Below are 13,740 nucleotides of genomic sequence, written 5' to 3' on the forward strand. Positions count from 1 at the left end.
ATTAGTTTTAGCCTTTCAGAAAACACCTGTTTTCCTGTTCAGGCATGGGACCTGAACATTTGTGTCCTTCTTCAATGGTATACAGCCTTCCTGACTGCTCGCTCCCCCTCAGAGCACATTCACGTTACCTGGCCCTACCTTTCACTTTTTAAGACTCAATCCTGCTTCCAGTGCATTTATCATGGTTTTAAGTGGACTTTCAGAGGAAAGCTGCAGTCCCAGGATCTACTCTTTCCTCCAAAACCTGAAGAAAATGGCCATGGCACCTTAAGGTTAATAAGACTTTGGCTTTGCATAGTGCTACATGCATTTTAAAGTTTATGTGTTTATATCCACATGCATACGGTGAATATAGTGTGACTTTTAAAAGTGAAGTAATTCAGAAGAACAACTATGGTAGAGTGTGGTTAATAAGCCACTAAAAATCAAATACCAAAAATCATGACATCAGCTATTTTATTGCATTTAGAAAACATAAAGAAAACCCAACAACTAAACATAATCAGGAATCTTAGCATGAAATATCAGCTTTCGGTATGTATTGGCATCACAGCCCTTTTTCTAGTAATGAAATAAATAACAGTGGAATAAAAATATATCTATTAGCATCTATTAGTGTTTGGCAGACATCCATGCATATTCTGGCAGAGTTTCTATAACTGTTTTTTAGTATGACAACTTGAAGTGCGAGTGCTCACCTGACATTTTTATTTAGAAAGCAAACACTCAGCTAAAACAAATTTTATAACTGTTGCAACTTCAATAGTAAAAGAAAGATTACCTAGCTAGGAACTGGTACTTCATACTAAGGTCTCACAAAAACCCTAATAAGACTGTTCTACTCAAATCAGATACAACACTTAAAAAGGGAACAATTAATAATTCATTTTGCCCAGTTTATTCTAGAATACTGGCTAGAAATATTGTAAAGCAGACAGAAAACTAGTAACTGTGCCAATTAACTTGTATTTCCCTCCAGTTTATGTGGAAACTGATATCCTGTAGTCAGTCAGATTAAATTTTTTAATGTTTGCTCTAGGTTCAAAATAAGTTATGTATGGACGAACCTTTGATGACTTTATGAAAACAGAGCATCCAGTGGGTACTGGTCATAGAAAGAATTGATTTCTCTGGATCTAGAACATGTTTGTGAAATCTAGTGGAGATTTTCTTTTTTTCCTTTTTGATTAGAGCTGCAGTTAAATTGAATGAAATTAAAAGAGCTTTACGTAGCGTGCCAAGCAGTTGGTCTTTTATATGCCTTGTTTAATGACAGTGAACCTGTCGCTGCTGGATTTTCAAGGTCCTCTGCTGCGAGTTCTCACAGACGGGCCCGACCCGCCTTGTCATCACTCCATCACCTCCTCTTCTGCAGCTCATCTCACCATGGGGCCGAGCACCAAGTGTCCTCCGCTCCCTGACACCGACAATGAGAGTCTGTGAGAGGAAATACCCTGCCGTTAAGGTCCCTTTTATCATCTGTGTATTTGTCTTCCTTGTGAATCAAAGGCAACCAGGGAAATTAACACCAAAGGACATGGAGTCTGTATTTTATTAAATAGTATCTTTACCAGAAATCTAGAGGAGATGCAGAAAAAAAAATGAGACTTGTTCACTGCTAAGCCCATATTGTAATACTGGCACCGAGGAGCTTTCAAACGCTTTACAGTGGCCAGTGGCTTTACAGAGATCAAATGAGGCTGCTGTCTTCGACTGTGCTTAATACTTTATCGTCTTGTTTGCTTGCTGATCACCAAAACACAGACAAGAAATGGGCTATCAAATCTCTTCTACTCCACGTCAAAGACTGTCACTTTTATTTGTGCTGAAGTAGACGTCTCTCATCTACTAGTTAGAGAGAGTACTGAGATTTACCCAAAGAGGTTGTGCACTTTTTCCATAGTGTATCTTTAAAGCAAGAGGGAATATTTTGGTAGAATCATGAAAACTCTTAAAAGCATGTTCACTTGCTATTCTGCTAGGGAATTTTTACTGCTACAGATGAGTAGTGTCACTTGCTTTTTTATATCAAGTCATGTGTTTTCTGTTTTTTAATTGATCCATGTTTGTACTTAATAACTAAAATATAGTACTCAATGACTTAAAAAACCTTATTTTATTTTTAGGGCAGCAACTCTTCTAAAAGTGTGTTCAAACAAAATACCATAGGGCAGTTGTTTTATGCACAGGAAAAAATTATTTATTATAATGCTAAACATTATGGACCAATGGTGTCAATATTTATTTAGGGCTAGACTAAACCTTCTGCCCTGTGTATGTGATAGCACAAAGTTTCATCACCTCAAGAGAAATAAGCTGTGGTAGTCCCTGACCAGATGCAGATATTCACTCTACCCCTCCCGCTGGCTCTGTTGTAGCAATGTTTCTAAGTCACAGAGTTCCCTATTCCCTACAAATATTTGAGGATAAATTGTGAAATCATGAAGTAGATCCACAAAGAGACTTAGGCAATACCTCTAATATTGACTTATAGTCATTTCACCTTTGTTTTGGGAACACTGCTCCAGAAACTGAAGTTAGCCCTGAATTAGGAACCTCACAGTGGATTCATCGTACTGAATTTTGGTATCTATGTTAGGAGTCATCTTGACTCTACAGTTGGTGGAGAGTTAACCAACACCTTTCATGAAGTCTTGTGTGTGATTCACATCAGTAAACCAAATGCTGACATATAGCCAGGGGAACCAAAGGTTCATATGTTTATTTTTAGACTATAAATGAAGCCAACACCACTAACTCTGACACAGACACCTTAATTATTGACAGGTGAGATCAACCCTCCATGCCTCAAATTTCTTCATAGGTCGTGGACAGAATTCGAGAATAAAAATCATAACAGTCAGCAAGGTAAGTAAAGGCATGGGAATACATAAATCACTCAAAAAAAAGGTGGATGCATCTGAAAAAACAGTCTTTTGAAGCTGGTTGCTGGCCTGCATTCCTGATGTAGGTGCTGACAGTCCCAACCCTCAGTCATCTCTTGGCTTGAGTCATCATTTTCCCTGACTGCATGTTGCTTGATCTTAACTTCTACCTCAAAAAAGTTCTTTTGAAAGATTTCTTTTTTTCACCATTGCCAGAAATGTCAACAATATTGACACTTCTTAAAAATGCCTTTCTCAGAAATAGCTGATGCCACAGTACATCATTTGCAATGCCTTAATTCACACAACTTGAAGCAATAGTGTATACAGTTAGGCATGACTGATGTTCTGCTCAATACACTGATCATTTACAGATTTTTGCCAAAGGGACTCTGCTATTGCAGGTTTTACTCCACTTTCCACTGTAAAAAAAAAATAACTGCTTATGGAACTCCTGAGCTAGTAATTGACAAATGTAGCAATGTTTTCAGATTATGTTTGGTTTTGCTCTAAATCTAAAAATAGTGTGTGTTTTTTTTTTTTTTTAAGTACTACATCTGAAAGTTTGTATTTGATGTAGTCAAAACTTACTGCATGTTGGAAAATGTATAAAATTGAGAAAATATTTAATTTCAAGGATTAACAACTGCTATAAACATAATCAGTAATGTGTGAATTTCTAAGTTGCTTAAGCAGCTTGGTTCATTTAAGGATCTAAATGTTTGGTTGCCTATAGGAAAAGCATTTGAAAGTATCAAAGTATCTAGAATCTACAGAGTAGAAAGTCTTGTAAAAACAGGTTCTTATTTATGCAGATAGAATTTCTGAACCAGAAACATTGAAATAGCAGCCTTTCTACCTTCTTGTATTTCTTATTCCAGTCCCAGAAGAAGTATTAAGTAGGAAAGAGGGAGCTACAAGGAATTGTTACTTCAAATTCTCAAAATAAGAAAAGATGTTCGACTAGACATTTTGAGTGCATTTTAAATGCAATTTTAATTTTAATACAATGCTATCCAATCTTTTTACCTACTGTGTTATTATCATTGTCAGTAGTAAAATAAACAACTCCTCCGTTTTGTTCTGTAATATATTTCAGTCTGTTTATAATAATATAAACTAGAAAGAGTTAGATTGTTGACATTTCCAAATAAATATCAAAATTAGTATTTGTTTTGTTTTCTTACAGCAGACATGCAAATATGCTATATTCTTCTTTGAAGGCTTTCAGACCTTACTTATGGCTTTGTCATTCATGAGTCTTATGCAATGTCATTTGTCTGGTTAAATGTAAGCAGCAACGATCAAACAACAGCTAGTTAAATTGCAAAACATGAGACCTGAATGTCTGAATCAAGATCCAATCACATTTGAAAATAATAGCACTAACTACCCCTAGAACCAAGTGACTTCAGTCAATAGACCTGATTTAAATAATCATCTCCCTAATGCATGCTTAATATTTCCAAAAAACCATCATAACCTCGTGAGCTCCTGAGATGCAAAGAGTTAAACAAAAGCCAAAATGGATTAAAAGGCAACCACATTTCCATTCACAGGCTAGCTTGTGCTCATGTACATGGAAACGTCAGCACACTGACTCCACATGGCATGAAGTTCCACCTAATATTTGTAATATTAAATATAATGCTGTCCACAAAAAACATAACACTGAAGTCTGGGCAGGAAGAAGGAAGCGAGACACAGATTCATAAGCATATGTACAGGTTATAAAGCATATGTAAAAAATACATTTATTTCATACCATCATCAACACTGACATGATAGGTAGTTTTGACACTGAAGAAGTAAGCATAGAGCTTTGAGTTTTGGTTCTGATTTTACAAGCTGTTAGCTATGGCAAACACTTGTTGCAGCTCTATTCCTCTAGTATAAAACTGGGGTCATTGCATCTCTATGCACTGAAGATTTTTTAATGACTTTCAGATAGCTTTTAATCTTATATGGTACATAATTTCTAAAGATGTACAAAACCCTATAATGTTGTATGGCTGCTAGACAAAGTATTTGAAATTACCTGCAAATAGTAGGGCCAGTTATAATCAGTTTGCATGTTTGGACATAATTTAAAGGATGTGGCCAAATACGAACTGGCTCAGAAAAAGAAATACTAAATAATACCACTTGCGAAATCTATAAAGAAAATGCTTATTAAATATGGATCACAGTTTGGGAATTATTTATGAACTTCAACAGCTAAAATAGCAACATCCTGACCAGACAGCTCCATAGCTTTTACAGTATTGATTAGCACTGTGGCTTTTTTCTCAAAAACTTTTTTTTAACGTATTCCTCTCCCTTAATAAGCAAAAGAAAAGAAATAATTCAAACCAGGATAACACAAGAAAACATCACTGACAAAAATCAGACATAAATCAGAATGCCAGGTGGCATTTGGATATTTTGAGGTATTTTTCAAGCTATATTTGAAGTACAGTAGCAAACTATCAATTAAAATAAATGATGAAGAAACCAACAGAGATCCTAGAGATCTATAGTGCTAAGAGTGGAGTGTTCCCAAGTGTTTATCACAACAATACACCCATTTGACAGTGTCTAACAGACAATCACTAATGGATTTCACATACCAACACCAAAGTACATAGAGTGTTCAGAGAACATATATAACAGAAAAGAATAGAAAAACAACCTTTCAATATTCTGGAAGTACTTAGCCAAAATAAAAATTGTTATCTCCAGTGAAATACTCCAGATAACCAAAATTTCCTGCCATACTTAAAGACAGACAGTAAAGTTCACGCTAAGTCCTCAAATTCCACTGACTTAAACAAACCCATTGGCATCCATGTTTGTTAATCGAGACATCAAATAAATCAAAATAGATTTTAACATCAAGTAACAAGTTAGTATCTAGAGGAAGACTGACATGTAAGAGGCAGCTGCAATTCAACCGGGTACTTTGTAGGATAGTTTCAAACATATTTATTAGTATCACACAGAAAGCTGGAGTGCTTTTCAGAAAGAGAAAATATCCTATTCAGGAAACAATGAATAACCTTTACACAGACATTTGTCAGGTCTGTAACCCTACACATTCAAAACCCCACAGCTAAAGCCCATCTTTTGTCACTTAGTTAAGTAACACTGTATTCCACCAAACAAATACAAGGAAATGAGAAAACAAGTAAATATTTACTCACCAGCCTTCTCCTTCTCTGAAATAATTGGCATAGCCTGAAAGAAAAAAAAAAAGGTACCATTATTAAAAAAATAAGAATATTAGGGAAACATTATAAAATCTTAAGGTAGATTTTATGAATGTCCAGAGGGTCTGGAAAGAACTGAGGTCTCACTGTGTTAAGTACTCTGGAGAGAAACATACAGTTCCCATTTGGGTGGCTTATAATCTATTATGAAACTAATCACTGTTAAAAAAAAAGGACTAGGAGAGAAGGGAGGAGATGGAGTTAATAAGGTATTCCAATGGTCGCATTTTGAAATAATCATTCTAGAATACATGCCCACAAAATTCCACTGGGAAATTACTAAATAATTCTGAAGGAGTGAAGACAAAAACTGTGTGGCTGAAGATGAGACTAAAATGCCAAATTTTCCTCCTGCAGAACTCAAGTAGAGTTCTGCCATTGACTCCATATAGTTAGGATTTGGGCTCAAATATATGTTGTTCTATAACATACCAATTTCTTACTTTTTATATAATTTTTCAGAGACAAGTAATAGAAGTGTTTTCATATTGGCTGTAATTGTTTTTGGACTTGGAAAATTGTTTTTTTTTGCAAGGGATGTAAAAATCTTTCATATTATGCTTTTCTTCTAGACTAATGCAGAAGAACTTTCTGAGTGTATTTTTCCTAAAATAAGTAGGTTATAGATTGAATGAATAGTAAAATGGAATTTGTATGGTACACATATAATCAGAATTAAAGAATGTGCAGATACGATAAAGGTAAGAAAGGCTGGACAAGAAATCGGATTGGGTATGCAATGTATGCAGAACTGCCATGTGAGTTAAGGGATCAATTTTACATCCCTTTCACTCATGTCAGTCTAGCCTTTCTTCAGCAGTTTTTCCTGCTGCAGATTTCACAGAAAAAGAAAGAGGGGAGTGATGGACAGAAATCACAAAGCAACCAGTTTCAGACTTTCTATAGAGTTCCTGAAACAGACTTTGAAAATTTCATCTCAGGATTTGATTTGTCCTGCTATATAAAATAGTATTTTATAGCATTTCCTGGATGACATTTTGTACAAAATTTCAAATAGAACATGTCTTAGACAATATATATTAATAAATACCTTACAGATTGGTAATAGCCAATTTTGTGATTTTTCTGTTTCACCTGTACTCCACCCAGTTAAATATCTGTTGCTTGAGTTTGACATTCAAAAATGTCGTACCATCAGACTAATATTATTCAAAACAACAGCAGCCCCTTGCTTGAAAAGCGTTTCTCTTGCTTTGTACAAACATATGTTTGTTTGGAAGAAGCACCATTTTGCTCCAGTAATGCAGCAAAAGCATTAACTTCCATAGACTGAAGAAAGTTAACATGTCAAAAAAACAATAAAATCACAGAATGAATCAAGGTATCAGTTGCAAAGAAAGAAAAAGTCTATCATGTACAGATTTTTAAAAAATAATTGATAGAATTTTGAAAACCAGTACATAATTTTCTTCTCTTTCCCAGACCTAAGTTGTTACACTGGCTAAGAAAAATAAGAAAATAAGGAAAAAAAATGCAGATTCACTATTATAATTTGTCTGAGAAGGAAATTTATAAAGAGACAACTTTGTAAAGAGGAGAAGGTAAGAAACAAGCAAACAAACAGGAAGAGAAAACCAAACAGAAGAAGAAAAAAGAATGGGGGAACATTACTGTAAATTGAATGGAAGGGTCAGGACAAAAAAAGGAAAGATGGGGACAGATTATTATCCCATTTTAATTTTGAGCTTTGTTAGCCATAAAAAACCCAAAGAAGGTGTAATGGCATCCTTTAAGATAAGCTTAGAAGACAACATTGAGATGACTGGAGAGTGTCAGCATAGAAATCATAAGCTGTGTCATGGAAAGGAGACAACAGTTTGATGGGGATAGCCTTTGTAAGGTCCAAAATGCAAGGCCAAGATGAACAGCTGTGATTCAGTGGACTGTGGGGAAGCAGTTACAGGACACAATGGGGATATGACAGAGTGACAAGTACAGAAGATAATTTCTCTGGTGGCTTTATGACAGACTTAAAAGGACTTTAATAATGTTGTCTGTAACTGCAATGCGAGTCACTGGTAGTGACTTTGGCCTGAATGAACACTTCTGAATCAGCTCCCATCATCATTCATATCAGCATGCAGATTTTTTTTCGTATGAGCATATCTGATTTTAAAACATTGTTAATCTTGCCATTTGTCACTTCAAGTTATTTCCTGGAGATATACAATATTTCTAATTCATGATCACTAAAACACGTTGATTTACAACAAAACATAAATTTTAGTAAATTTGTTAGATGCTAGTCCTAAAGGTTGTTAGAGTTGTTTAGCCGGTTTAGCCCAGGTAAAAAGCCGTAGCTGGAAATAACAAAGAATCATAATGCCTCAGGACAGACGTGTAAGTCACAAAATTATTACTTCTGTTAACTAGGATGAAAAGACACTGTAAGTTCCAGACAATTTAAAGGTAGAGTGAGGTTTGCAGATAAAAGTACTTCCCATGTTCCTACAGCAATCTTGCAGCAATTCATTGAGATTGGTACTAGAGAGATCAGTGTGGATTATACAATTTACTGAAAATAAGAATTCTGAAATCAAGACAGGTGCATGGAAAAAAAATGTTACTAGAGTATTCAAATAAAGAAATACATTCAAAATGACAGCACCACAAAGTATATAAGTTTTCTTAGAATAATTAGGAGAAGGGCCTCATACAGTGGTGACTACCTGTCACCATCATTTGTCACTACTCCAGGTCCTCCATAGTGCATGATGTACGTACAGAAATTTCTTTTTATTGCTTCATTTTTCTTCCTGTTATCAGACTTAGACCACTTTTGCAGCAAAACATGGTTCCATTTCCTTCATGTGCTGTTAAAATTAAAAGAACTAATTTTCTCTGATTTGGTTTTACTGATTAACTGCACAAGTATTTTCCAAGAATGAAATATTTTCTCAAATTCATGTGAACCCAAGTAAAAAAAGGAAAAAAGAATTTATCTCTAAAAAAGCCCTTATAGTAGCATCAAATTAATGAAAGTAAAATATTTTCTTTAGAACAGAATAGGAAGCATATTTTTTCCAAAGAATATCAATATTCTTCTCATTGCAAAGACTGCAAAGAACATGAGTATTTGACTTAGAACGTGGTACTGGGGCATACTTATAAATTCTGAATCCGTTATGACAGTTATAAAAGATGTTTTCCTTAAAATAATGTATATAAACAAGCAAGTCTTACTCATTAATTCTTTACAATTTAAGAAGAACTCATATATATCATATTTGTAGTCAAAGGTTTAGATTTGCTTAGTTTACAGAAAAATTGTAAATCTTCTTGATTTATTAAAATATATAGTGAATGTAAAGTTCCTAATTAAAAAACCAAACCAAAAACACCCCAAAAAACTACCCTCTTTATCCACAAAGTACAAAGACATCTTAGAAAATACTTTCCAAAATGTCTGTTTTATAAACAGAGTGTAATTCTGCTGAATCAAGATCTAAAATGAGCTAAAAATTCTGTCAGAATGTTTTATTGCTGCTTAAAAGCTGAGGGAAAAAAATCCTAAATGAACATAGCATTTCTTGAAAATTTAAAATGAAGTAAACCATGAGCGAATCTTGTTCAACAAGATCTCAGCCAGTCCTACTATTGATTTAGTTTTTTGTTAATACAGCTACACATAGAGCTTACATGCTGCCCAGTGGGAAAACATGATTGTTACTTATGAGAAATGCCCTCATCTTCAGTACAGTTTTGAATTCACTGGAGACCTTCTTCCAACGAGTTCCATATGTTCCAAATGAATTGCATTCCCAGGAAGTGATTTAACATTTCTGGCCATGGAGCAATTAAACCGGATTTTCCTGCTTGGCCAGATGGGTTCACTGTAACTTCACATTACTTCTTACTCTCCTCACAGAACTAAAGAACTGGACTAACAATTTCCACATGATCGGGTCACATGTGTTTTAAAAAAAAGCAGGCACGCGCTCTTTTTACACCCCCTTCACAGATTTCAGCAAACACCCCCAAAGTCAGGCTCCTTTCTATATTTTTAATAGTATGTGCTCTTAGCAGCACCAAGAAAGAAAAGGAGAAAAAAAAAAGGAGGAAATCCCTATCAGACCATTGCTGAAATATACTCAGGATTTTCTTTTAAATTAGAGAACGTGATTTTTAACCTGTGAAAATCTTACTTGAAATGTCATATTGAAAATTTTTCTATGCATCCTTGCTGTATTTTAACTGTAAATATATTATGTCTGCAAATATGGCTGTAAAGTGCATGTAAAACACTATATTGGACATTTTTCTTTAAAGTTGCAGTTGCCTTGCTCAGGTAGACATGATTACCAGTAATATTGGGTTAAATAACCGTTTCCTTGGAATTTCGTTAGAAGTTAGGTGGAAAAGCTGCCTTCCAGCAAGAAAGAAAATGGTTGAAAATTCTGGTAAATCAAAACTTAAAATAAAACTTTTGCACAAATGAAAATTTTTGTTTGACCAAAGTAAAAATATATTTTTTTCTGAGCTTTTAAGAATATTTTAACAGGAAAGGGAAGTAAATATGTAAAAAAAGCCCATAATTTCAAACAGCAACCATTCATTTTGGGCATGTGCAGCTCTTGACTATGAAAAGAGTCCTTCCCCACTGCCCAAATTAGCGTCCTTCCATTACAGAGTCAAAATTCACATATTTCATCTCAGATGGGCTAAAAAATTAGCACTGTAGCTTTCCAGATTAGAAGTGGTATAGTCAGCAGATGTGCGCAAAGTCTTGGTGGTGAAAGGGGGAGGCATTATCTGCAAAGAAGACAGTACATTTGGGAGCAGCGGTGAGCGTACACTGAGCTGCAAGACTGCCATCGCAAAAAGCTGAGGCACATTCAGTCTGACCTGAACACAGCTTGGCTCTCCCTTAACTGTAGTGCAAAGCTATATTTTTTTTATACTGATTCCAAACCTGCAGACAAAGCCATTTTGAATAAAATTAAACTAGCTATCTTTTCGTTTCCTTGCACTCACAAAACATGAATAGCTCTATCATGACTGACTCATTTGCAAAGGGCTACAATAGATGGCAAAGTTTTGTATAAACTGGCAAAATTACTGTAGAGGAGCATGTAACATACAATTTCTGAAATAAGGATCTAGTGACATCTATTTATTTTTGTAATATCTCATAAACCAATTGGAGTGAGTCTATATTTCGATTTTGCAAACAAGATATAGCATCTTTATGTTACAGCCATTAAATACACACTTTTCCCCCAGAATAATACTTCTGGGTTTTTTTTTGGATTACAGGAGATAAAGTGTATTTGGCATTACGTGGATCACATTTTCAATGACGCTATCCAACCATGATGGAAATTCTACAAAGCACTTCTATCATAGAAGGCTGTCAGCTATCCAGCCTTTTTTTCAGGTGTGTATTTGAATAGACATGCTGGGAAATTTCCTTGCTAATGATCTTGATTTGCAAGCATTTCTCTAGAATTTTGCCTATGGAGATAATAACTTCTACTGTCCAGCATGAAAGTAAAACTCCAGGACAAACATTAACATACTGGGATTTGACTAGAAAGGGAAAATCCAGCCTTCATAATAACTGTGAGCAGGTAACTGTTGCTGAGCTCAAGCTATTATAAATCCTCCACCTTATTTTTGGAACATCAAATCCATATTCTTATTCTAAAAAGGTGGAAGCTTCCCATCACGTTAGGAGCAGAAAAGAGACCAATCTCCAAAGCTTGCAAATATAAAAATGAATGTTATATTTAGTTTTTAAATAGGATCATTGACTTTAAGAACAGAAAAAACTATGTCGATCAAAATATATCTCCATTGTCTTCTTTCTAATCAAATGATCAAAACACAAAAATCTAAAATCTTCTAAAAAAGAGTGATCTACTGAGCTTCTGATAAGAAAGAAGAGGTAATATCAACACAATATACAATTACCAAGGAAGGACTAATGAACTGAATGATAGAGAACTCTCTATTCCAGTAAACAAGGGCAACCTTGTACCTGAAAACTGAAGTCAACAACGCTCAGACAGAAAACAACTTTCAAGCATCAAATAATTTCTCAAACAGTGTACATTCTGTATCACCTGGAGTCCTTAAACAGACATTTTATTTTATTTAGAAGGTATGCTCTAGTTTCTTAATTTGGATAAGTAGTATAGTAGTTAAATTTAACTGGGTTATTTTATGGAAGAAAAACATCCACAGTCACTCAGATGGTTTGAAATTAGGGAAATACTGCAGTCCGTAACTGGGAATTTCCTCAGTTATATCCCCATTACAACAAAATATTGAATGAATATCTCTACTGGAAAATTCTCATTTTTTTAAACCAAAGCCTGTAGTGTTAATGAACCAGATTAACAGAATAGACATGTAGAAAACCCTTTTTGAAAAACTAATTAATTTAAATTAGAGTAAACATTTGGTTGTAGCATTGAATAGAAATCATAGCAATGATGTAGAAGAAAACCCAAGAATGATTTGTTTATCATTCAGAATTATTTACAAAACATTATTTTATTAAACTCATAAGTTTTCAAAGTAAGTTTTTAGTTCTCCAAATTTTTACAATTTTTTTTTTTCAACTGGATAAGGAAAAAGAAAAAACAAAACCACCAACTTTTAGGACAGACCAGCTTTAGAAGGGGAATTTAGCAAGGTCTTTCTTCTTTGTGGTCTTTCATTTTATTAAAGAGTGCAATTACTAGAAGTAGAGCAGAAGGCAATTAAAATCCACCCAACAATAAAGCTGCATCAATTAACTCAATTTTAAAAAGGAATTAATGTCACATTCAGAGGTCTCTGACTAAATTTATGAGAACACTATGAATTTAGTTCTAGTGGAAGTACAAAGCTGTATGCTTGCCTGCATATGTTCTCCTCCAGTCAGTTGTATGCCTCTCTCCAACTACTTTGTTTTCTGACTAGATATTTCTGTTTGCTTGGGCCTCTTTAACCACTGAGGTCATGCACAGAGACCCTTTCCAGTTAGTGCTGGGTGGTTGGCAGTTCTCCTTCCACGAGGCACTTGCCAAGAGCCTGCACTTGGGGTGGTCTGGTTACTTCCTGCGTCCTCATCATTCGGCTGGTATAGTGTGACTCTTGCTGGATTGGAAATGCAAAACAAAGATGCAGGATAACGGTCTTGTGCTCTGTTTGGTGTTATTATAGACTTTCCATAGATCAGGGTAAGATCCAAATGCTCTGAAATCTGTCAGGACCACATACTGCTGGTTTGTACGACAGGTAAGACAACAGCCTGTCTGTGGCTTGTCCAGACCATTAAGTAGAATTTGGCCATAATATGGAATTCCCTTTCTCTTTAGGGATGCTAAAGTCTTCAGAGCAGCAGCTGCAAATTCCTAAATACCCTGAGAGTTACCATCACACATTTTGTGAAACATAATTATGATTTTTTAAAAATTAGCAATTGTGAGACCTCAGCTTATTTGCATATCAGGACTTGGAATAAAAACAAATGTGTAAAATAAACTTGTTTTTCATACTTCCCACGAGTTCCCCAGATAAGGAACTGTGTTTCCCCTTGAACTGCTCTTTAATTACTGCAGTGGACATACAGTACTTGAAAGAGAGGTCAGTTAAAT

The 13,740-nt window shown here is 34.9% G+C and overlaps 1 protein-coding gene across 1 annotated transcript in view; it reads right to left on the bottom strand.

The window, feature by feature from the left end:
* Positions 1 to 13,740, bottom strand: part of DLC1 (DLC1 Rho GTPase activating protein) — a 235,961-nt gene that overhangs the window by 126,559 nt on the left and 95,662 nt on the right. The window contains exon 5 of the mRNA XM_075149158.1: positions 6,068 to 6,101. Coding sequence (XP_075005259.1) covers positions 6,068 to 6,101 — 34 coding nt within the window. The remainder of the gene's footprint in view (positions 1 to 6,067; positions 6,102 to 13,740) is intronic.

Source organism: Calonectris borealis, chromosome 4, assembly GCF_964195595.1.
Source record: "Calonectris borealis chromosome 4, bCalBor7.hap1.2, whole genome shotgun sequence".
In the NCBI taxonomy this organism is placed as follows: domain Eukaryota; kingdom Metazoa; phylum Chordata; class Aves; order Procellariiformes; family Procellariidae; genus Calonectris; species Calonectris borealis.